This window comes from Microtus pennsylvanicus, chromosome 15, assembly GCF_037038515.1.
Source record: "Microtus pennsylvanicus isolate mMicPen1 chromosome 15, mMicPen1.hap1, whole genome shotgun sequence".
NCBI lineage: Eukaryota > Metazoa > Chordata > Mammalia > Rodentia > Cricetidae > Microtus > Microtus pennsylvanicus.
Genome location: NC_134593.1, coordinates 28707577 through 28731159, shown reverse-complemented (window position 1 = coordinate 28731159; position 23583 = coordinate 28707577). Strand labels below are relative to the sequence as shown.

The window sequence follows — 23583 nt, the reverse complement described above, 5'->3', positions numbered from 1 at the left end:
CTGGGGGAACTTAGACAAAGGAGATTGTTCTGTGTGATCATAGAAGCGGTGCATGCTGGGGACAGGCAGGAATTTGGCTTAGAGCATCCCCGGAGTTGCGTCACTTGGTTCTCTACCACGATTTCCTCATTTATAAAATGAGGATGGCTTGCCGTTCTTTTCTTGTTTCTCTTGTAGTATTTTCGGTAAATAGGGATAAGGGCATAGAGTCTGCCAGTCTGTCAATGACAGAAACAGGACTAGAGGCTCTGTTCTGAGTGGGCAGGAGTGACCCGTGTCTCAGGTTTCCCTTCTGTCTCCTAATGAGGTCACAGTTGCCCCCAGGAGATCCCAGGCCTGCTATCTGGTATCCTGGGAATTTGCCCCACCTGAAGGGTAGAGATCAGTTAATCCTTGGGGTGTGTCTCACTTGGGGTGTTCTAAGAGTGTCTTGAGTAAACTGGCCAGGCATGGATTCTTTTGTCCCTCCCTGCTGGCTGTCGGGCCTTCTGGAGAAAGGATTAAACCCAAGTCCAGCTCCCGGGAGCCATAGCCTCGTATCCTTGGAGCCATAGGCATGCTATGATCTGCTGCCCTAGGTAGAGGGGACACCCAAGTGGTGTATGTGACAGTGGCCACAGCTTTGGAGAGGGCAGCCAGTCTGTCTGGAGACCCCGAAGGGAGGGTTTCTGTCTGTCGAGCCGAATGTCTGAGATTTCCTGCTGGCTGTTTTAAGTAGCATATAGCCATGCCTGGGAAGTCAGCTGATTCACGGGCTCAATTCTGGCCCTCCTTTCCGTTGTCTGGTCCTAACCTGCCTTTCCTGGAGCCATCTTCAGATGCCCATGTAATGTTCCAGCTCTTCCTCTGAGTCTTGGTCAGTGCTCCTCCTATCCCCATACCTTCCTGAGGGATATTTCTGCACATCATATCCCAGTCACACGATCTTGTCTGCCGGTTAACTCTGCTTGTCCACATGGTCCTCTTTCCTCAAATACCCTCCCCCATGCCTGTGCGCTCCTCCAGCTGGTTCATTGTCTCCATACCCTCTGTGAATGGGCTTGCTTTATATTTTTCTCGGAGAGTCTAGAAAATTAAATAGCCTAGAAAGAGCTGTAGTGACAAGTTCTGACAGCTCGATGCTCTGTCCCTTTTCCTAGCTGAAGCTTGAGTGGCCCCTCCCTGGCCACCTTGAAGGTGAGAGTCTTTGTGCCCTGGTGCGCCCCTGTGTGGCCATAGGGGGAGAAGCAGGCTTGGTTCTATGACTCCTTCACACAGCCTGAGGAACTTTGTTACTCTGGCCAAGGTGGAATTCCATTCAACACACAATGCAGTTTGTCCCCCAGAAACAGCAAGTGTCTTGGCTGGAGCCTAGTTTAGTCAGCAGAGTGTTTGCCTGACATGCACAAGGACCTGGTTTAATGGCTAGCACAGCAAGCAAAACTAGCATTACCACCGAAAGCACACCCTACTGGACCCTGCGGGTTTCAGTGCTGTCCCGACACGGGGAGTGGCAGGTGTGAGGATCCTTCCTTGTCATAGGTAGCCAGGAAGGCAGGACTGCGGGACATGGACATAATGCCATTCAGAGGATGGGGATCCCCGAGGGTCGGGAGTGAAGGGAGGGCAGAACTTTGCTATTTGCATCTGAACACACTTTCTCTTGGCCGCCTCCTCACACTGGGGCCACCTGAAGAAATTCCAGAACTTCGGCGTGGTATCAGGCTCCTCCAGGCCCGCTTCTGTTCTAACTCCGTCCTCCTAGCTGGTATTGCAGCTGGACCAGCCTTTCTGCTTGCTCCCAATTAGAAGTTCTCAGCAGAGGCGGTCCAGCCAGCATGAGAGGTCTCTGATCAGAATACACGTTCTGGAGCGCCCCCTGTGTGTGCTGTGTGGACTCCTGCTTCGCCACCGTTTCAGAAGACAGCAGCGACCACTAGGGTGGTCATCTTCTCTTGCTGCTCTCTAAACATCACAGGACGCGGATTTCCCCCTGATTAAATAGACACATAGGCCTGTCTTTATTTTCATACATCTGGATGGGGAAGTATGTCTTGGGTGTGGTTTCTAAATCGGATGGTGTAAATTCAAAGCACGGCGGGTGAGTTAGAGCAAAGCGTATCCACTCCTATGAAAGCAGTGTGATAAAATTCTTTACTTTATATGCTAATTTTAAAGATTAACTTTTTACGAAAAGCAAAGCGTGAGCTGGAATTCAGAGCTTATGGGTGAGCTGAGGTATGTGTAGCGCATCATTGACGTCGTGGTTTCTCCTCCAGGACTTAGCCCATTGCGTCATTCTTGGTTAGTGGGTATGGGAATGATGCTGGCTGCTGGCTGTTAATACAGGATTTCAAAGGACCAGGATGGGACCATTGTGAGTCTGTCTTCTGTAGAGCAAAATGAAAAGGGGTGTAGGTTCTAATTGAGCAATGCTGGTGAGTTAGGGGTACTGGTGAATTAGGGGTGTTGGTATGTTAGGGGTACTGGCGAATTAGCAGTGATTTTGGGTTGGGGTACTGATGAATTAGGGGTGCTTGTGGGTTGGTGGGTTAGGGGCATAGGTAAATTGAGTATTGAGGGCTTCACTGCTCATGCTGCTTCTAGTGTTTTGGGGTTCCACATTTGTAGTATTCCACTATTTGTAGACATCCCAAGGATTCCGGAAGAACTGACATGGCTCTACAAGGCCTGGGTGAATTTATAGCTTCATTCCAAAAGACATTGCTTCCCATAGAACAGTTGGCCAGAGGAGCCTCTTCCTGCTGGCCTTGGGCTGTGATCCACGGTGGGGTGAATCATGGGGAGGTCTCTACTTGGGAATGAACTCCTAGGCCCCATCCTCTATGTTGTGGGTAGCTGTTGGTGGAAGATGGCCTTGTGTGTCTGCAAGGCAGCCGCAGCTCCCAGTGTGGCGGGAACTCAGTGGAGCGCATGAGCTGAGCGTGTGTTTGTGTGTGTGTGTGTGTGTGTGTGTGCGTGTATGTGCACGTGCATATTCACACCAGGGCCTTGGAGCCCGTACCCTGGCTGGATCCCCGTGGCTCTTGGCTTTCACGTTATCTTCTGACCCTGGAAATAAATGCCACATGTACTTTGAACCCGGGAAGGTCCGCTCTCCACCCTCTTTTGAGAAACGTGAGACGGGAGATTGAAAGTCGCCAGCGGCTCTCGGGCAGGGAGTGCTTTGGTGAAGACACACTGGAGCCTGGGCTGGGCAGCGTCCTGAGCAAGCGCTTTTGGCAGCTCCGGGGCCTCCCTTCCAGGTTTTCTTTTGTTCTTTTGGGCTGGACCCAGCTTCCATACCCCCCTTGTATCAGGTGGTGGGGAAGGTGCTTCTGGGGTCCTATGTTTTCTATCTAAAGACAGGGCTGAGCTCCACGGGCTCGTTGCCTCTGGTTATATGATCCACGAGCTCACCTGGGACAGCACACACATTTTCCACTCTCCCTCCTCCCCTCTCCCGCCTCCCCTAGGTAAGAGAACAGGCTACCTGTCTTGTCCTGGGGAGGGTATGAGAAAGAGATGACCCCTCTCCTAGTCTCTCTGGATGCTTATAGAAGGAGCCTGGCCTATGCATGTGTCATTGCCTGAAATCCCTCCTATAACGCAAGTGCCTAGTGCCCAAGGGGGCCTGAATGAGTGCCACACTCATGAGTGACACAGCTAGGCTGAGCCCCAGAGCACTTTGCTCTTTGCTGCCCCCTTGAGAGTGAGTGGCGGTAGCGCAGAAGAAGGCCGGGGGAAGCTCAGAAGCAGAAGAGGCTGCGCACCTGCTGTTGGCTACTCCTGACTGCTCCCTGCTGACCATCCTGTCCTCTGTCCTTCCTTTAGAGGGGCTGCCCCAGGGTCTCTTGACACATACAAACTCCCTGTATTTCCTGCCTCAGAGGTTTGTCTGTTGGCTCCAGCTGTGTTTTCACAAGTGTGCTTGGCCAAGTGTGACTGCTTATTAAATGAGAAAAGCCGCTTGTGCTGCCAAAGACACATGTTTAGGAAGTGCCTGGTTAAAACGAGCTAAACAGGTTTCTTTCCTGAAGGGTTTCCCAGAGCCTACCGCATGCTGATGTGTGGAATAGATTTCTAAGAGGTAGGAGTTACAGCCCAAACATGGAAACTGAGTGTAAGGAAAGGCAGCTAGATCCAACACAGAACCTGAAATCCCGATGGGCTGGTGAGCTTTGCTGGAGAAAGGCACTTGCTGCGGAGCCTTGTGGCCTGAGTTTGAGCCCCCTTACCCATGTGGTGGAAGGACAGACTTCATCCCTAAAGGTTTGCTCTTACCTTCACATGTGCACCGTGGCACATGCGTGCTCACATACGTACACACATACACACAAATGAATGTAAAATGATGAAGATGAAACTCCGTCAGATCCTTTCTCTGGTGCCTGTGCGTGCGAGCGTGTGTTTTCTGCATCTTTGCGTAGCCACATTTTTTTTAATTTCCTTCACTTTTCTCATGTCTTTTTATTTTTAAAAATTGTAGTTATATATAATATATAGATTGTATATATGATATACCATAATGCACATGTAATATGCATATTATATATATGCACACATATATGCCATTTTCAAGCTGGGGCCAGAGAGCTAGTACTTGCCTTGCAAGCATGTCTAGAATTTGGATTCCAGCATCCACATAGCAAGGCAGTCATCCTATGCAGGTCTATGACCCCTGCTCCCAGGGAACTGGAGATGACTGGGGCTCGAAGACTTCCAGCCTAACTGAGCAAATACGTCCCAGGTTCAGGAAGAGACCCTGTCTCAGAGGAATAGGTGGAGAACAGTAGGTGACATTTCAGACACACACACACACACACTTGTACACACGCGCACACACACATGCACACACGTACACACGCACACATATGTACACACGCACCTTTCATACATGTTGCCATCTCACCATTGTTAAGTACCTACACAGCTCAGCATCATCTCCCAGATTCATGTTGTACTGTAGCCATCGCCCCTGTCAACCTACAGAACTCTTCCTATTGCAGAGTCAGACTCCTGTGCCCACTAGACATGTCTCCATCATCCACCCTCAGCCCCTGCCCCACCCCCCAGCTGTGGCTGTGTGGATCTGACTGTGGTGGGTCCCGCCGGTCAGTGCAGTACTCTGGGAAGTGGATAGCTACATTTTTGCTAACCCTCATTCTTTTTTCAATGTTAATATTTTAAATATCGGTATGTCTTGTCTTTATCAACAGTGAACAACACATTGATTATTAATGTGCTTCAACTTCTGACAAATACTGGTTTTGTGATAAACCAACCATGAAATAGTATCTTTTCCCCATGTGCCTTCAAACCCAGAAACTCATTTTGCTTTTGTCTCATTTCAATGTTGTAGATATCGACATATTTACCTTTCTGTATGTCATCAGACTTATTATTGAAACTGGAGTTCACTATTGTTTATACATTGTTGGTAAGAGTTATTTTACATCCAGTGCAATACATAACATACAGTATGCCATTTAATGAATTCTAGTAAAATACATAGTAAAAAAATAAGTTTTCTCTTGTTAAAGTGCTTTTTTTTAAAAAAAAATGTTTTTATTGAGCTATATATTTTTCTCTGCTCCCCTCCCTGCCTCTCCCCTCCCCTTCAACCCTCTCCCATGATCCCCATGCTCCCAATTTACTCAGGAGATCTTGGCTTTTTCTGCTTCCCATGTAGATTAGATTCATGTATATCTTTCTTAGGGTCCTCTTGGTTGTCTAGGATCTCTGGGATTATGATTTATAGGCTGATTTTTCTTTGCTTTATTCCTAAAAGCCACTTATGGGTGAGTCCATGTGATAATTGTCTTTCTGGGTCTGGGTTTCCTCACTCAATATGATGTTTTCTAGTTCCGTCCTTTTGCCTGCAAATTTCAAGATGTTGTTATTTTTCCTTGTTGTGTAGTACTCCGTTGTGTAAATGTACCACATTTTCCTTATCCATTCTTCAGTCGAGTAAACCCTCGTTCTTTTGGGTTCCTTTTACCCACCTTTTTCTCCACTTCTGACCCATGAGACGGAGACTTTCAGCTCTCTTGTTTACATTTAATAGACAGAGTTACTGAGACCCTCACACCCATGACTCCTTTATCACCAACTACAGAAATGGAAGTAGACACAGTGCCATATCATCCCCCCCTCCACCTCCCCGACATCCTCCCAGAGAATGAACTCACGCTTAGAGAGATGAACTGGCTGACCAGGGTTGCAACAAGAGCCATACATAAGATCTGAATCCGCTCCAGCCCCACGCTGCCAAGGCCCAGGGCCGCAAACAAGGCATCGCGCCATCTGTCAGGCTGAGATTTTGGCGTTCTGACAGCCACAGGAGACACAGCCTGGTGAAAGACAAGACCTCCTTTGCTTGAAACTTTGAGTGATTTCAGATCTTTTCAAATAGAGAGATAATGAGGCTTGAGGGATTTGTTTTAAGGAACTGGCTCACAGCACCGTCGTCGGGGCTGCACCCTGCAGGTCAGCAGGGTAGACAGCTACCAAAGTCACACAAAGTCAGGAACAACTGACTTTGTTAGCCTTATCTAAACAAAGCAAAACAAATCTTAGAGAACCGTTTAGAGCACGCTGATGTTTGATCAGGTAATTTGTGCATCTCGGCCTCTCCAGGTTGAAATAATGAAATTAACCCCTCTCTCCTCACATGCCTTTCATACCTGTGAGAGTGTTGAGGCCAACAGAGCTGGGGGAGCCCTTTCTGTGCTTAGGAAGTGGTCAGAGCGAAGCCTAACTTACTGAGGGTTGCTTCATAAAAACACAGTGTAAAAGATACTTAGAGGTGACAGTGTGAGTGAGGCCCAGGGGGTCTGGGGAGATTTCCTGGTAGGGCCTGAGGAAAAATGGACAGGACACAGAGGTTCGGGGGTAGAAGGGTACACAAGACTTGGGAACCAGAGTAGACCAGAGGATGTGGGGAAGCAGAGTAGAATAGAGGATGCTGGGAACCAAAGTAGATCAGAAGGATGCAGATAACTCAGTTGGTTTTCTCCAGACTGTGCATCCTAAGTCAGAAAAAGGTGCACCCCCGTATTAAACACATGCAGACCGTTAGATCGTGTCTTTAGTGCCTGAACAGGGCACTCTGATAACTTCCTATAGCACTTCTTTTGGTGGTGGCGGCAACTTTGTCAGTGGGTTTTTTAACTGTTGGTTGGTTGTTCGGTTTCGTGGAGACAAGTGTAACCGAAGCTGGCCTTGGCCTTGCTGTAGACGAGTATGACCTTGAACTCCTGATTCTTCTCCTGTCTCCGGGGTGCTAAGATTGCAGGCATGCCCACCGTGCATGGTTTATATTTATGGTGCTGGGACTCAACCCATATGGCCTTGTGCACGACAGGCAAGCGTTCTCCCAGTGGAGTCACATCCCACAGCCTTCATATAGCATCTTTATTACATTATCTATCATCTGGGGACAGGCGCGTAGGCCGAAAGCACCGTAGCATTTTACACAAGGTTAAACATTCATGAATGTTGGTGTCCTTAGTGGGGGACTCCAGGGTCAAGTCCCCCACAGAGACTGGGGGTAAGCGTCTGTCCATATTAGCTCTCCTATTCATACCGACTTTCTGTCTCCCGCAGACACGAATGCAGAGTTTGCATCCAGATCCCAGAGCCCAGTATACAAGCATCTATGGCGCCCTCAAGAAGATCATACAAACGGAAGGCTTCTGGAGGCCCCTGCGGGGCCTGAACGTGATGATGACAGGCGCAGGGCCTGCACATGCCATGTATTTTGCCTGCTACGAAAACATGAAAAGGACATTAAATGACGTTTTCAGCCACCAAGGAAACAGCCACCTCGCTAATGGTATTTTGAAAGCGTTTGTGTGCAGCTAGGAAGCTCTCTTCTCTTCAATGTTTGCTCCCTGGGTCTTCTTCCTCCCCAGGACCCAGCAGCCTTCGTCTCTTCGGCAGCTTGCTCAGGAACAGAGAACTCTAGGGTCACGTGATTGCACACGCGCACACACATACACACGCACTCGTAAACATGTTTTATTCATTCCCTCTTTCTCTGGGGGAAGCTGGTGGTAGAGGTGTTTTGGTATTTATTGTTGTGTGGGCTTTTTTTTTTTCTTACAAAAACCACTCAAAACAATTAATGATCAGTCATAGGAAAAAAAATCTTTTGAATGCTGGATTGCAAACCAAACAAAACACAGAAAAGGACAGCTTCTTTGAGACTATTTAAGAACTGGTCCAACAGGTCTCTCCAGCCCCAGGATCTAACTAAGTTTGGAAAGGTCAAGACGGTTTATGCCGACAGAGGACTTGTCCACAGCAGAAGGCCTTCCCCGCTTTAAGCTGCAGGAGATTCGGGCCTTTGACCCCCCCAGCCTCCTCCGTGTGTCTGAGTCGCATCTTTCTGCAAGCCAGGGCCGAACTAGTTTCCTGTGGTTGATCTGGGAGAGGGGAGGGGGTGGCTGGGAACTGGGCGTCTGAGGGTAACTCATGTGAGTCAGGAACCAGGTCGGGTGGTACGTGGGGCGGGACTTTAATGGGCTTTTCAGTGGGTGAGACAGGACTGTGGATAGCAGGCAACATAAGGTATGTTTACTTTGACATCATCCATTTTGAGGCATTGGAGGAATGGATGTGACCATCAGTAAAGCTCGCCAGAACAGAATAGCATCCCTTCCATCAGCCACCCTTAGAAACAAGCTTCCTTGGCTACTTTGGTGACTTGGCTTTTCAGCTGCTGATCATGACCAAGCGCCACGCCCTCGTGCGTCTCTGAGGCGGTACTTACAGGCCCAAACCGCCTTCCGTAATGGCTCAGCTCTTTGAAGGAGACTGTCTGCCCAGTGCTATCCCTGTAGCAGTGTGCCAGATCCTATGGTCACTGGCCCCTTTCTGGGGTCTGTGTGTGCAGCTGGCAGGAGCCGCTAGGTGCCTTCCTGGTCATTGTAACTGGCAGGCAGCTGCGCAGCAGCGGGAGGCACTAGGAAGCCAGAAGCAGAAATTGCAGGGCCGGTTCAGGCTTTCAAAGCCAGGCCGGGAGAGACCTTAGATGAAGATCACTCACAGGTCCAGTCCTAAGCGTGCTTGGACTTCAGTTAAGGCAGCCAGTCATATGCGTGATGCTATCCCCATCAGTAGCCTCAGAGATTTCTCTGTACCGAAAGGCTCAAGACAAGAGAATCAAAGTCTAGGCAAAGTGTGGTTTCTGGGCTCCAACCTTTCCCACGGTTGACTTACAAGGAAAGGAAAGGTCTTCGAGATGTGTAGAACAGACGCCCTGGTCCTTGGTGTAACTCAGCATTCCTACCTCCGCTTTGGGGTTTTAAAGTTTGCTCACCTTGGGCTGAGCCTCTCGCTAATCAGTTTTGAGCCTTAGAAAGCTAAGTTCATCTGACCGTAAGTTCAAGGAACTTTCCGGGGCACCTGGAGTCAGCAGTTGATTTTCTGGAGTTTGTTTTGCAGGGATAGCTGGGAGTATGGCCACCCTACTCCACGATGCAGTAATGAATCCAGCAGAAGGTAATGTTCCACGGCTCCAGGGAGGGACAGTGGGGGACAGGTGGAGAGGCCGGAGGAGCTGGGGGCAGGAAGGTGGGCAGGGGCTCACTTCATTGGCCTGCAGGAAGATTGCATTCTTTATACATTACTGGGAGGTCTCAGGAAAGCCAGGGAGCCCTGGGGTTCTAAGCGCTTCCTGCCATGGAAACAGCTAAGCAGAGCTGTTTGCCTACTTGGCAGCATCCTCGGAGAAGTTAGAAACTACTCTTCAGGCCCTGCCCCAGGCCCACTGGGGCAGAATCCTTGGGGATGCTTTGCATGGTTTTCAGTACAGCACAACCTATGTGTTCAAGGGCGTGCTCAGCAAACACATATACGCGTCGGACACTTTGCATGTTTAAGGGCGTGATCAATAAGCACATATACACATCAGACACTGTTCGTTCTTTCCAATCACAGATGTAGGGGAATTGTTTCTATCTCATTCACTGTGGGTTGTATCACCCACCCACTTCAATACAGAATCTAATCGTACAACCCAGGATGCCCCGGAACTCCCCTGAAACCCAGGCTTGCCCAAACTCCAAACCTTCCTGCCTTAGCCTTTTGAGCACTGGGATTATTGGCATATATACATCACCACACCTTTGATTTGTAATGATTATAGAACATTTTAAGAAAAAGTGAATAATATAGAATTATTCCCCCTATGTACCTCTAAAATTAACATGTGGCCATTTTGAGGGGGGCTACCTTTTCTTACTCTTTTATTTGGGGGGTCCTCATAAAATAGGGCAGTACTTATAACCCACTTGTTGTCCTTACACATACTTCCGTCATCTCTGACTGATTCCTAGGTTTCAGTACTATGTAAGGAGATGCTGTATGATGTCCCCTAGGGCATAATGCCAAGGAAAAGGTCTTCATGTGTTTGCTGCAGACTTTTCTTTCCTGCTTCTTTTGATGTACAGTTACTTGAATCTGTGGATACAGAATCATGGTGTAGAGAGATTGACTAGCTGTATATATCTTGGGATTTGTTCTTTTTTTAAAAAGCTGCTCACACAGGGACCCGACAACGACAGTTACATGGTCAAGGTTAAGTAAGCAGAGTTTACTTAAACAGTACTTTTGTTTGTTTTTGTAACCCAGGCCGGTCTTGAAATCTCTATCCCCCTATCCCAGCCTCCAGGTTTCTGGGATTCATTCTAAGTAAATGCTACTACACCTGGATGTTTGTATTTTTTAAAGAAATAATTATGTCTGTGGGTGTTTTGTTTGCATGTATTTATGTGTGCCTGGTACCCAGAAAAGGGTATGGTATCCCCTGGAACTGAAGTTACAGACAGTTGGGAGCCTCTTTGTTGGTGCTAGGGATCAAATGTGAGTCCTCTGGAAGAGCAGCAAGTGCTCTTAACTTGAACCATCTCTACACGCACACACACGCACGCACGCATGCGCGTGCTCGAGCGCACGAGGCTCATCTCCCTTGCCCACTTGGCTTTACTCTTGACTCAGTTGGGTCCCTGTTTAAAGATGGACCGCATCATGAGGATGCTCTAGGCCGTGTGCAGGTGCCGTCCAGACTTTAGGGAACGCACTTCATTTTCTCTGGTCCTATGAACCATTTGCTTATTTTGTCTTAAAGCCAGGATCTGCACTAGGGGATGCCATTCAGCTTGGACAGATGTAATTCTAGTGTTGTCCCAGGTGAACTCTGATACAGATTAGAATCAGAGAAGTCAGGGATACTTTTGTTTTGAGACAAGATCTCACTATGTAGTCCTGGCTGGCCTGGGACACCCTGTGTAGACCAGGCTGGCCTTGAGCTCATAGAGAGCCACCTGTTTTGTTCCCCCTAAGTGCTGGAATTAAAGGCATGTGCCAGCAGGCTCAGCTCAGGGACACTCTTAATAGATGGGCCAAAGACAGGTCAGGGAGATGGAGATATTCGTGGCCAATGTGTAGGCGGCTAGGACCTGGGGATCAGGTTGTCTGATTGAACCTCAAGTGAATGCCTGATTTGGGGGTAACCTCTCATTCGAACGTCAGACAGGAAATTATTTAGATGTATGCACTTCCTGGCACAGGGTCCCGGTGGTAGCAATGAAATGAAGTTGAGGCAGGTTGCCTGGAGCTGGCCCTCCACGGCTTCTTGGCTGGGGCTGTATGTGTGCTGTCTTGGTCCCTGTCACCAGTGTGCGTTCTAACATGCTGTTTCTCTTTATTGGTCGGTTTCCCATTCCACTCCCATCTGGGACTGGAGGGCCAAACCAACCACCTGCCTGTCGGTTGCTCCTCCCGGCCCGGACACAGTGGTGAAGCAGCGTTTACAGATGTACAACTCGCAGCACCGGTCAGCCCTCAGTTGTATCCGGACGGTGTGGCGGACCGAGGGGTTGGGGGCCTTCTACAGGAGTTATACCACCCAGCTGACCATGAACATCCCCTTCCAGTCCATCCACTTCATCACCTACGAGTTCCTGCAGGAGCAGGTCAACCCTCTCCGGAACTATAACCCCCAGTCTCACATCATCTCAGGAGGCCTGGCCGGTGCGCTGGCTGCAGCTGCCACCACCCCGCTGGATGTCTGCAAGACCCTCCTCAACACGCAAGAGAACATGGCGCTCTCCCTGGCCAATGTCAATGGCCGGCTGTCGGGCATGGCCAACGCCTTCAGGATGGTATACCAGCTCAACGGCCTCACTGGCTATTTCAAAGGTCTCTACGCGCGAGTCATCTACCAGATGCCTTCCACCGCCATCTCCTGGTCCGTCTATGAGTTCTTCAAGTATTTCCTTACGAAGCGGCAGCTGGAGAATCGAACTCTGTACTAAAGGAACGGGCAGTGGGAAGTGGTTCCAGCATCTTTTGTTCCTGCCTCATCCCCTTGTCTTCACACCCAGGCCCTGTCCTACAGGGTGCTTGCGCCGGGCCCTTCATTCCCTGGTGCCCTAGGAAGGGAAGGACCAGCCTCCACTGCTCAGAAGGCTGGCTGTGGGGACACCCCGGGTGGTGGTAGGTGGGGAAAACTTGGGAAGGAGAGTGAGAAGTTGCTCTTTCTCCTCCCTCCTCGAGAGGAATGTAGCCTTTCTGCATCCCTGTGGCCTCCTCCCTAGATCTTTCGATCACGCCGCAGAGGAGCGCAATGACCCAGTAAGAAGAGTTCATATACATAAAAAGGACCATTACCCAGTCTAAAATAGGTGGATAATGTTTATCCTTTATTTTTCTACATAGAGATTTTTGAAATTGTGTGTGCTTGTGTGTGTGTCCATAAATAGTATTAGAGTTGGGATGATATACCTGTTTTTGTTTTTTTTTTTTTCTAATAAGAGGGTTGAATTCTTCCATCATAGGAAGTAAAACAGAACAAAACAAAACAGGAAAAAAGGCACCAAAGTAATAAACGGCTTGCTGTGGCCTGGAGTTGTGTGCGTCACCCCTCCCAAGGGAGTTTAACTTGAATGTAAAAATAATAAATACAAAGTTTATATTTTGAATTTTCTCTTTTCATGGGGGAAAAAGGTACGTTGAAAACAAGTCAAAATAATGATCTATCACTTGGAGCTTTTTTTTAAAAATTCTTTTTAAACAGACAACAAAAAGTCACCTGTGTGTGCCTTTCTGTCTTTCCTGAAAGTTCCAGGACCGAAGCTATGGCCCTGGAGCATTTGCCTCCGTCTGTGGACACAGCCGTACAGTACTAAGCATGCTGGTTGTCCACTCTGTAGGGTAGGGGGCCCAGGAGCATAAGAATGTCTGGCCTTCACCTTTCCCGAGAGTGATGTGAGCGTGTGCCCCCCCCATCAGCACTTAGCATTGGATTCGCCATCATTTGCCTAGCAAATTAGTGGGCCGACTCCCGCCTTGGTCTTAGGACTGATTTCTGTAGCGACCTCAGTCTCAGGCACTTCAGCTAATTGGGTCGTCATGTGTTTTTATCAAAGTCACCTCTTAACCCAGTTCCCCTGCAGTCTAGGGATTTTTGAAAATCCCAGCTGAACTATTTCTGGCACTCATCTGTCCCCTGCCCTGTTGTAGCCTCGGGTCTTGCCCATCACAGCCTCTCACAGCACTGAGGCCGGCCTTCCAGCCTGGACTGCACTGCTGGAGCCTGCTAGGACCCTCTCTCTCTGCCTCTCCAGAGCCGCTCAGCGGCCTTGGCTCCTCCTGTGTCACTTGAGAGCCTATGTCCTCTCTGCTCTGGTCGATCATCTCTGAGAGAACACACAAGCCTGTGTCTTCTAGTCTGTCACTCTCAGGAGAGGACAGAATGGTCTCAATGTCCCTCTTCCAGCTTGTCTATGAATGAGCAGGGGACACACTGGCGTTTTTACTTCCTTGGCCCTGGTCTCGTTTGGAAGCCATGGCTAGCATGCCCCTTCTCACTGGGGAAGCATGGACCTTAAGTTCCTGTGGCTAGGTGCCACTGCCTGGGAAAAATTCAGCTTGAACTTGGAGACTTTTCGTCTTGGGGCCACACATCACCCAGTGCCCTTGGGCACAGGTTTTGATTTTGTCCACTAACTGAGAAGTTAGATGATGGTCATCTGTCTTCTTTTTTTCTGATCAGAAGGAGGAGAGAGCCACCTCGAGTACTTACAAGTTCTCCATGAGGGCTTGGTGGCTGGCTGCTGAGCTGTCATACCACAGGGTGATAGGTTTCTGTGCTTGCTGGTGTCTGAGGCTAACTGGAGCCCTTTTATCACTGATGATGTTTCTGCTGTCCCCCTGCTAGTGTTGAGTGGTGTTAAATATAAATGGAAGGGGGAATCTAGAGTAAAATTGAAGTCAAGTCTGAAACATTCCTACCACACCCTGTGGTCCATCTGGTGACGAATCCTGCTGCAAAAACAATATTCCTGTTGGGTTTTCTTTACAGCTACCTTCTTCTGGAATAGCCTCTGTGGCCAGGGCCATGTAAGATGGAGAAGTAAGACCCGGACTTAGCAACTCTGTGTGGGCTTAAGGTCCAGGGGTCCAGTCCTCACTGTCGCCTCCTTGTGGTGATGGGCGGATTTACAGGGAGACAGCTTTTTAACCAGCCCTGCCCACCCAAGCCATCACAGGTTGAGCAAGTGAAAGGTGGTTAAAAGTTGTGAAACCCTAAACAAACGTGTTTCTCACTCCTCTAGGGGTTACGTTGTCCCCTCTCACCCTTTGCTCCAGGGTTGGCATTGTCCGCCCTCCGGGCGCATTAATGGCCTGCGTATTGTGATTTTTGACATCGCAAAGATCTAAATAGGAAAATGCTTCCCCTGTCCGGTGGCCAGGTTAATAGAGTTATCGGCATCTTTGGAGTGACTCCCAAGGATGGACCATGTGACCTGGTGCACTGTTAACACTTTAGCTGTGTGTGTGTTCTCATGATCAGGCCTCATGACAGTCAGCCACTTAATAGATGAGTGTTAATTTATTATAGAGTAAAACATTGATCTTTAAAAATGGGAATGTTCTTAATTCATGACTATTTTTTTAATTGGAATAACTATAATTACTTTTATGTGTGCTTGTGTGTGTCCCCCCCCCACTATGTCTTACAGCCATCCTCCTCCGAATGTCACCCCAAGGCTGTATCTCCCAACACACTGCTATGCCAGTAAGGTTCTATTTAACTTTATTTATGGGTGATTGTGTCTGTAAAGAACAGATGTGCCGCCGCCAGTCCCACACTGTGGGATAAGAGTGGCCCAGTGTTATTCTCTGAATGTCTTTAAAATGCCTGTGGTCAAGATTGTTTTCGCCTTGTGACTTCTGAGCACGGGGAGCTGCAGTGTGTTCCCATGTGGGGGTGTCTGCTGTGCTGCTACCGTTGTAACACTGGAGCTGGAGAAAATAAAGCATTGTTCTGGAAAGCGTCGTGGACTCTTTGTGAACACAGGGGCGGGAGAGTGGTCGTAGAGGAGACTGCTAGACAGGGAACTAGCCCAATGGACTGCAGATCACCACCTTGTCAGCAGAGGGCGCCCCTGTACATCACCATAACAGAGGGTTCTCCTGTACATAGATCACATTAGCTGGAGGTCTGCCTTTATTCTTTTTCCCTTTTTTTTTTTTAAATTTATGTGCATTGGTGTTTTGCCTGCACATATGTTTGTTTGAGGGTGTTGAGTGCCCTGGAACTTGAGTTTTAGACAATTGTGAGTTGCCATGTGGGTGCTGGGAGCTGAACCTGAGTCCTCTTGAAGAATAGTCAGTGCTCCCTCCTAACTGCCCAGCCATCTCTCCAGCCCCTCTTGCTTACGTTGAACACCTGGAGGACTGTGACTTTTCTCTGCGTATACCTCCGTGGAGAGTCAGCTGGGAACCTCTTTCAGAAAAAGCCCCAATTGGCCAGAGTCCACACTCCCAAACCACAGCCAAAGCCAGAGAGTGGAACTTTCCCAAGAGGAGCAAGCGAAGAAGCCTGAAAGGAAAATGTTTGCTTTGAGAACCCTGGACGCTGCCCACAGAGTCAAGGTCAGTATGACTGCTGAGTCCCTACGAAAGGTATAACGTTAGAATGGAGGCTGAGCCTGGGGTCCAGCCGTGGACACAGGTGCCAGGTGGGCAAAGGTGCTGGGCAAAATGCGTGGGTAGCAACTTTCTGTCTTTGCCCACAGCCAACTCTGAACTCCTCAAAATTACCTCATGGCAAGCTTGTAGCTGGTGCGTTTTGATACGGGGTGTGGTGGAGTGGGTTCAACCCATTCTTCTCCGTGCCTGGATAAACTGAGCCAGCAAATATGCAGTAACTGCTGATAACAGAATCCACGCTGGAGCTGTAGGACGGATGTGAAAGATGTCCTACCCTCAAAGACCCTGAAACCCAGACTGCAAAGACAGCCAGGCCTGTCATCCCAGCTACCTAGGAGCCAGGAGCTGACAAACTCAAGGCCAGCTAAAGTGCCTATTCTTGGTGAGGACCTGCGTTCAGTTCCCAACACTGTGGGTGACTGACAACCCTAGCTTCAGGGAGTCTAATGCTTCTGACCTCCATTGATTTTGGCACTTAGGTGTAATACACATAATGGGAAATAATTAAAATAATTTTTAATGTTTAAAGGGGACTAAGTTAGGCTGAGTGGCAGAGTGTTTGCCTAACACGCACGGGAGATTCTGGCTTCAGTCCCTACCACCAAAAGGCAAGATAAGGGACTTTCTTATTGACACACTTTAGTCCCCATTCTCCAGGATGGCAGTGGAGGAGGTTGCTATGGAAGTTACATGCAGTGCAGAACCTCTTTATCTCCTGGACGGCCATCCCAGCCTGAGGTGACTACGGTGCTTGGGCCTGGCTCACCGGTGCTCACGCTGCATCTTTTCCTGTGCAGAGACATTAGGCTGGACCTCTGCAATCTGCTCCAGTAGGTCTGTGTTCACCACAGAAACTAGTAGTTTCTGCAGATCTCGGCTTCTGCTTTCCTGAGAGCTGGCAGTGTATCAGCACATGTTCGGTGTGTAGTAACATTTTGTGGAGAAAGATAAAGCTTTGGGGTCCTCTCTAGAACACCCATAATTCCTGCCTTAAAGAGTTCTAAAAGGAAGGGTTTTCTTTTTCCTCAGCTCGGATCTCCTGTTGTGATTTTTTAGTGGGTTAACGACTCTTCTGGGAAGACCTTAAGGGGCCAGGGCCTCGGGGAGAATGTCATCCTAATACTGAACACAAGACTCAGGTGTGTGTGTGTGTGTGTTGGGGGCGGCAGGGGAGGAGAGGAGGAATATTAAAGGGGCTTGCTCACTCCTGAGAGGGAGGGAGGGACGGAGCAGAGAGATGAGAAAGGAGTATGTCTGGAACTTTTGGTGTAATCCCCCCACTTCCCTTCCAGGTAGGCTCCACCTCCCAAAGATTCTGCCACCTCCAAAGAAAGCCGAAGATTAAGTGTTTAAACACTTGTGCCTGTTGGAGACATTTCACACCCAAACCATAGTATTGCTCTTGCAAGAAGCTTGACCCTTAGGTAGCAGGTTATGGGGTGATGCTGAAGGTCTTTGGAAGTCACAGGGTGAGTGGGGTTGGTGGGCATCCTAGGTAGTTTGGTGTCATAGTGAAATTTCCCAGAAGGATGGCTAAGAGTCGGGCCAAGAAGATTGGAACGAAATGCTAGAATCTGAGATTCAGTGGAGATTTGGGGGGTGGGACTATAGTGCTGGCTGAGAAACACTCATGAGGGCAAGGAGGCCCTCACCAAAATGATCAACAAGAGGTGATACCAGACCCTCTCCAAGTAGCTGTGCCTCAGTGTTCACAGAGCACCTGAAGCCAGTGAAGAGAACAGAGTGGCTGGGAACTGTGAGTGACCTGGGAAGGGCAGAGAGATAGGAACCAAGCTAAAGAGAGGGCCAAGTGTTCCCCATGCACAGAGAGAACCACCAAGGGAAGGCCTTGGAGCTCAGCTCCTCAGCTGCCACCTGCTGATCCTGGCCGCCACTTGTCGATCTTGTAATCCCACTGAGTGCTGGGATTACAGGCATGCACCACCACCTGTTTTGAAAAGCTTTTCACTTGAGAGAAATACATGTGGCTGTAGAAATGATTATTTTAAAATTATCCCATATTCATGTCCCATGTGTCCTGAGTAGGGTAGGGAGGTCACAAGAACATGGAAGGGATAGAGGTGGAGGGAGAAATGGGCGGGGGGGAGCACAAAACATTTTTTTCAAAGCTATTATAGTGGTACCTAATGTATATTGACTAAAATATATAATTTAGATATATTTTATGTGTATAAATATTTTTGCCAGCATGTATATATTACATTACTTGTGTTCCTGATACCCTTAGAAGTTAGAAGAGAAAGTTGGCATCCCTAGAAATGGAGTTATGAATGTTTATGAGTCATCTTTCCAGTCCCATATTCTGATTTTAAAAAATGACCAGAAACCCTCATTTGACCAGAAGTGCTCATGAAAATAAAATCGACTAATAAAATACTTTATAAAAGGATTCATCACCATATTCTGCTGAATTTGTATAGTGTTCTAAAACTGAATTCTTTTTTTTTTTCATGAAAATGTTCTGAACTGTCCATATCTTGGATTACTTCATATAGCCGAGTTGCTGGACGATCCCTGAGATGTCACACAATAAAATCGTATTGCTCCCAGTTTTCATGGCAATGTCTGGAGTGTCGTCGTCTTCACAGATGACCGTTCTCAGGTGTTTGTCATGAGTAAATCCACTCCACAGATATGCACAGGGAGTTTAGGAGCCTCTGAGACGTGCGTGCACTAGGAACCATGGAGGTATTAAAACCATGGTAACACACTGTTCTCACTGGACTAGTACACATAGTTTATGGAATGCAATTAAATATTTGATTCCCAGCTCAATTTCTACATCTGGCCACAAGGTGGTGTCTAGTATTCATTAATGCTGGAGCCAGGCACCTCATTGGTTGTCGGTTCAACCCGGAGACCCTCCCACCTCTTCGCCCTTCCTATACCTTGTTGCACCAGATTTTTTTTTTTCAAGTGGCAGCATTTCTAAAAAAAAAAGTTTGTTGACCATGTTTTTTGTCGAGGAGACTTGGTTTTGGTCAATTGTATCTTTGGTAAGATACGTATATGTACTTTCAATGTTTTTAGTTCATTCTTGATCATGTATCAGGGTCTCTTTCATACAGCCTACAACAGAGGCATGTATGCATTTACAAGTGCCTGTCTTGGGCTGCACACTGGTTAGTTTGCGAGGATGATGTTCCAGAGGAGCCTGCTCAGAAGGTGACTTTACAACAAGGTATACCCAAGGTGCATACACCAGATGGCCACAGAAGGAAGCACACAAATCCAGGTGTCTAAATTCTAGACTTGTGTTCAGTGTAAGGTCTCTAGATCCATGGGGGATTTATTATTTTAGATCTAATATTTTATGTGTATGAGTCTTTTGCCTGCATGTATGTATGAATGCCTTGTACATCCTGGCAGAGGCCGGGAAAGGGCATCAGATCCTCTGGACTAGAGTTACAGATGATTGTGAACCATCATGTGGGTGCTTTGAACCAAACCCAGGTCTTCTGCAAGAGCAACACACCAGCACCCCTCATCCCCCTGCATGCACCATGAAGGTCTAAGATGATAGGAGCTCCCTGATGCTTTACATGGTGATGTTACCACATGGAACTAAAACCAACAATAAATGAACTTAGAAAAAATTCACAGGTTTAAAATAATGGATGTGCCTCAGTCTCCCTAGTGCTGGGGGACAGGCCAGTGTCACCATGTCCAGCTGTGACCTGTATGTTCTTGGGAAAAGAAAATCTTGGACAAGAAAGTATAGACCAGGGAGTATGAATATTATAAGCAGATCGCTGAATGACAGGGCACTATGTCATCATTGAGATAAGTGCGTCTTTTTGGTGTGTGTATTTTCACTGGTGTGTGTGTGTGTGTGTGTGTGTGTGTGTGTGTGTGCTTGCACACATGTAAGCCAGGGGGCTGTCTCTGCTGGTGTTTTTCAGATTTTGCTGTGGTTATTCTTAGTTGTTAACTTGACATACCTGGAACGAGGGACTCTCGACTGAGAAATTGCCCCTATCAGACTGGCTCATAGGCTTTTCTGTGGGACGTTTTCTTAACTGCTAATTGATGGAGGAGAACCTAGCTCACTGTGGGTAGTGCCAGCCTGGGAAAGTGGTCCTGGGTTATGTAGGAAGCAGGTGAGTGAGCTGAAGCAGGTGAGCTGAAGCAGGAGGCAAGCCAGTAAGCAGCCTTCCTCCCTGGTCTTGCTTTACCCTTGAGTTCCTGTTTTGGCTTCCCTTGATGAGGGACTGTAAACTGTTACAATAAACCCTTTCCTCCCCAAGTTACTTTTGGCCATAGTATTTACCACAACAACAGAAAGCAAACTAGAACAGTTAGTGTTCACCTTTTTTTGAGACAAAATCTTTCAATGGCCTCAAACTTACCAAGTAAGCTAGACTGGGCACTGAGGCCCTGGAATCCAGTGGTTTGGGGTGTAAACATGTCATACCTTGCCTGGCTTTTTTTTATATGATTCTGGGGCTTGAACTTCTGCTCATGTGGGCAAGCCATCTCCTCATCCCTTAAAATTAGCCAATCTCATTCTAACTAAATGTAAGGAGACAAATCTGTGACCTTCTGCTATAACTGGAAGAGTTCAGACTTAGTTAACATTATGGGCTTTTGAGCAACGAGACGGGTCTGAATGGTCACTTGGTGGTAGAAGAGGCGCTGGGCAAGTCATCATGAATTTCTGTGCTTCATTTTCCCTCTGTGCACCCAGGATAATGATTCCCAGCTCAGAAGGCGATGACAAAGATACTGTGAACAATACAAGGGCAACAGGTCAATCATAGGCATTAGAACTCCGTCTTTTGATTCAAAGGTGTGGGGCCACAGTTAGTTAAAGCACAATGAGCTGCCTGAGCCTTGGAAAAAGTCTATTTCTGGGTTGCCGTGTGCAAGGTTGTTGTTTGCACTGTGCACTAGAGATCTAGCACTTAGGGATAGCAGCTTTAGAGAGGAAAATAGGAATATCTGAAAACCAAAAAGAAATAGCTTGGTTTCATGCTGTGGAAATAAAAACTCCAAAATCCATGAATATTCCATTTTAATGTATCTGAAACATTTTATCAATTTGGCAACTGCTTCTAGTTATTACATAGCCACACATAGTATTTCATGTGAAGCATGGATACATTTTAAAATCCTGGTTTGCCGTGACATGAGGACTCCAATGTAGGAGACCCATAGGCCTAAGAAATTTGCAAAACAGATCCTATGGCTGGTTCAGGTCAGTAGATTATTTTGGTCCCCCTGACCTAGCCTTTTCCTTGAACCCATGGAAAATTAGATAGTTTAGGGTGAGCCCTGAGCTATTCCTACTGCCATCACAAATTTATTTATAAGCAAAAGAAACTTATTTCGCACCATTCAGAGGCTAGGAAGTTCTGTCCTTCACAGGAGTCCAGAAAAAGAATTCCAGTGCATGTGTGTACTCTGTTTCTTCTGAGTGAGTCAGTTGGCCCAGCTAAGAGGCTGGAGAGATGGCTCCACTAACCAGAACACTTGCAGCTCTTTTGGAGGACCAAAGTTCAGTTCCCAGCATGCATATGGTGGCTCCAGCTCCATGGGATCAAACGCCCTCCTCTGGCCTCCTTGTGCACTGCAAGACACATGGTGCACATACATCCACACGGGGCGAACCACTCCAACACATAAAATAAAAACAAAGACATCTTCTAAAATTCTAGTTAAAAGTTCAGTTGTCAATGATCCCACCCAAAAGAGAAAAAGGAAGAGAGAAACCTTAATAGTGTCTGTTGTATTATAGCCTAACAATCTAGCATTTCCTTTTTACTTACTACATATAATCTTCAAGGGTATTATTCCCGCTGGAGTTAGGGTACCATTTTCCCTTTTCAGGAAGGTGTATTCTGTAGGTGGGATCCTGGTGGAGCTGTGGGGGCTGCTGGGTGGGAGAGGCAGCAAGAGGAATAGAACTGAAAGACATGTCTTTCAGACTAAGGCTCCTAGAGGTGGTTCTGACATCCAGCAATAACTTGAATGTCCACCTGCCCCCCCCCAAGATACTTGGTGCTAATATGGACTTAGTAGCTAGAGAGATTGGCAAGCCTGTGTGTGCGTGCTTGTTTGTGGTTGGGAGGGGTCTGGGTTGTTCCTCTACAAAAAGAGACTTCAGATGGTGGAAGGAACCATCCAGGCTTGCTTTCTAAGACGCCCCTGTACATTTGTTATGCTGTGTGATTGGTAACAATGAGATTTGCATCCATTGTTTCTTCAGGAAGTTACTGAGAAAGGCGAGGAACACCTTCCTAGGAGGGGCCAAGGCACAGGTGTCTTGCAGTGTTTGAAGAACCACTGAACCTGAAACAGAGCTTGGGGAAGCAGGGCCTGAGGAAATGTGTCCAGGATGTACGGACTGGCCAGATGGAGCACCTGAGCTAACTGCAGGGCCTGAAAGAAGCCAAGAACAGGAGTGGAGAGTTTACCTGCTGTATTGAACAGGTGTCATCTCCAGCAAACATAGCTAAGCACAGTCCTGAGACAAAGGCGACTTCCTCCTTCTGGTCGACCTCATGTTTGCATTTGACATCTGGGCAGTTCTAACACTGGCAGGCTAATAGGAAGGATGTGGCCTTGGTCTGGCTCCCTGGGGCTCAGGCCCAATGATCTTAAACTGTGAACAGAGTTTGAAAGAAACGATGAGGCCCTTGTGCTCTTGTGGCCCACCTCCCAATAGCCTTGCTGCTGACTTCAGCCGTGATGGGTTTTTCCAGTGAGAGATACTGGGTAGAAGAACTGTTGAAGAGGGCCCCAGTTCCTTCCTGGCACAGACCTCACATGGAACAGACAAGGAAATCCCAAATCTCTGTTTATGTAGATAACAGAAGAATTGAATGTGCTGACCAGGTTTACTTTGCAAGAGTTTCCACCAAGCCCACACTGAAAGTCACGTTTTATGGATGACTTTTTATATTGTTAAATTTAGGAGAATTCAGTGAACATTTGGCTTCTAGATATTGTATCAATTGTTTTAAGAGATAAATACATGGGGTAGAAAGTTTAGCATACTTTTAAATATTTATATTTGCTTAATAATAAATTATAAATAAACTATATAATAAATAATATAAAATATTATAAACAATATAAATATATAAAATAAATATAAATAAAATAATATAAAATATATAAAATAAATGTTTTTTTATTGGCTCTGAATTTTGAGAATTAGGCCAGGTGTTGGTGGCATATGCCTTTAATCCCAGCACTTGGGAGGCAGAGGCAGGTGAATCTCAGTGAGTTCAAGACCAATCTGATCTACAAGGCGAGTTCCAGGACAGCTAGGACTGTTACATGGAAAAAAGCCTGTCTCAAAAAGCAAAAAACAAAACAAAAAGCAAAAAAACAAAACAAAAAGCAAAAAACAAAACAAAACAACAAAAAAAAAGGGGAGGGAGAGAGAACAGATAAAGAGTTGTCTAATTACCACAATATCCCAAGGCACAAAATTGCTGCTGCCTCTCAAATTTCTCTTGTGCTGCCTCGATGATACCAATTACTTCTTCTGCCCTCAACTCTTAAAATCTGTCTTCATTCTGTACAGACTTGTCTTTTTCAGAATACCATAAAGGCTCTTATGGGTTTATA

General features: G+C 47.3%; 1 protein-coding gene across 2 annotated transcripts in view; it reads left to right on the top strand.

The window, feature by feature from the left end:
* Slc25a37 (solute carrier family 25 member 37) overlaps positions 1-15323 on the top strand; it is a 47035-nt gene extending 31712 nt beyond the window's left edge. The window contains exons 2-4 of one of the 2 annotated variants that reach the window (XM_075949030.1): positions 7588-7816; positions 9430-9486; positions 11782-15323. In XM_075949030.1, coding sequence (XP_075805145.1) covers positions 7588-7816; positions 9430-9486; positions 11782-12302 — 807 coding nt within the window. In that variant the 3' untranslated portion in view covers positions 12303-15323. Of the gene's footprint in view, positions 1-7587; positions 8351-9429; positions 9487-11781 lie in introns of both variants that reach the window. The other variant, XM_075949029.1, reaches the window with a different exon arrangement.
* The last annotated feature ends 8260 nt before the right edge of the window (positions 15324-23583 follow it).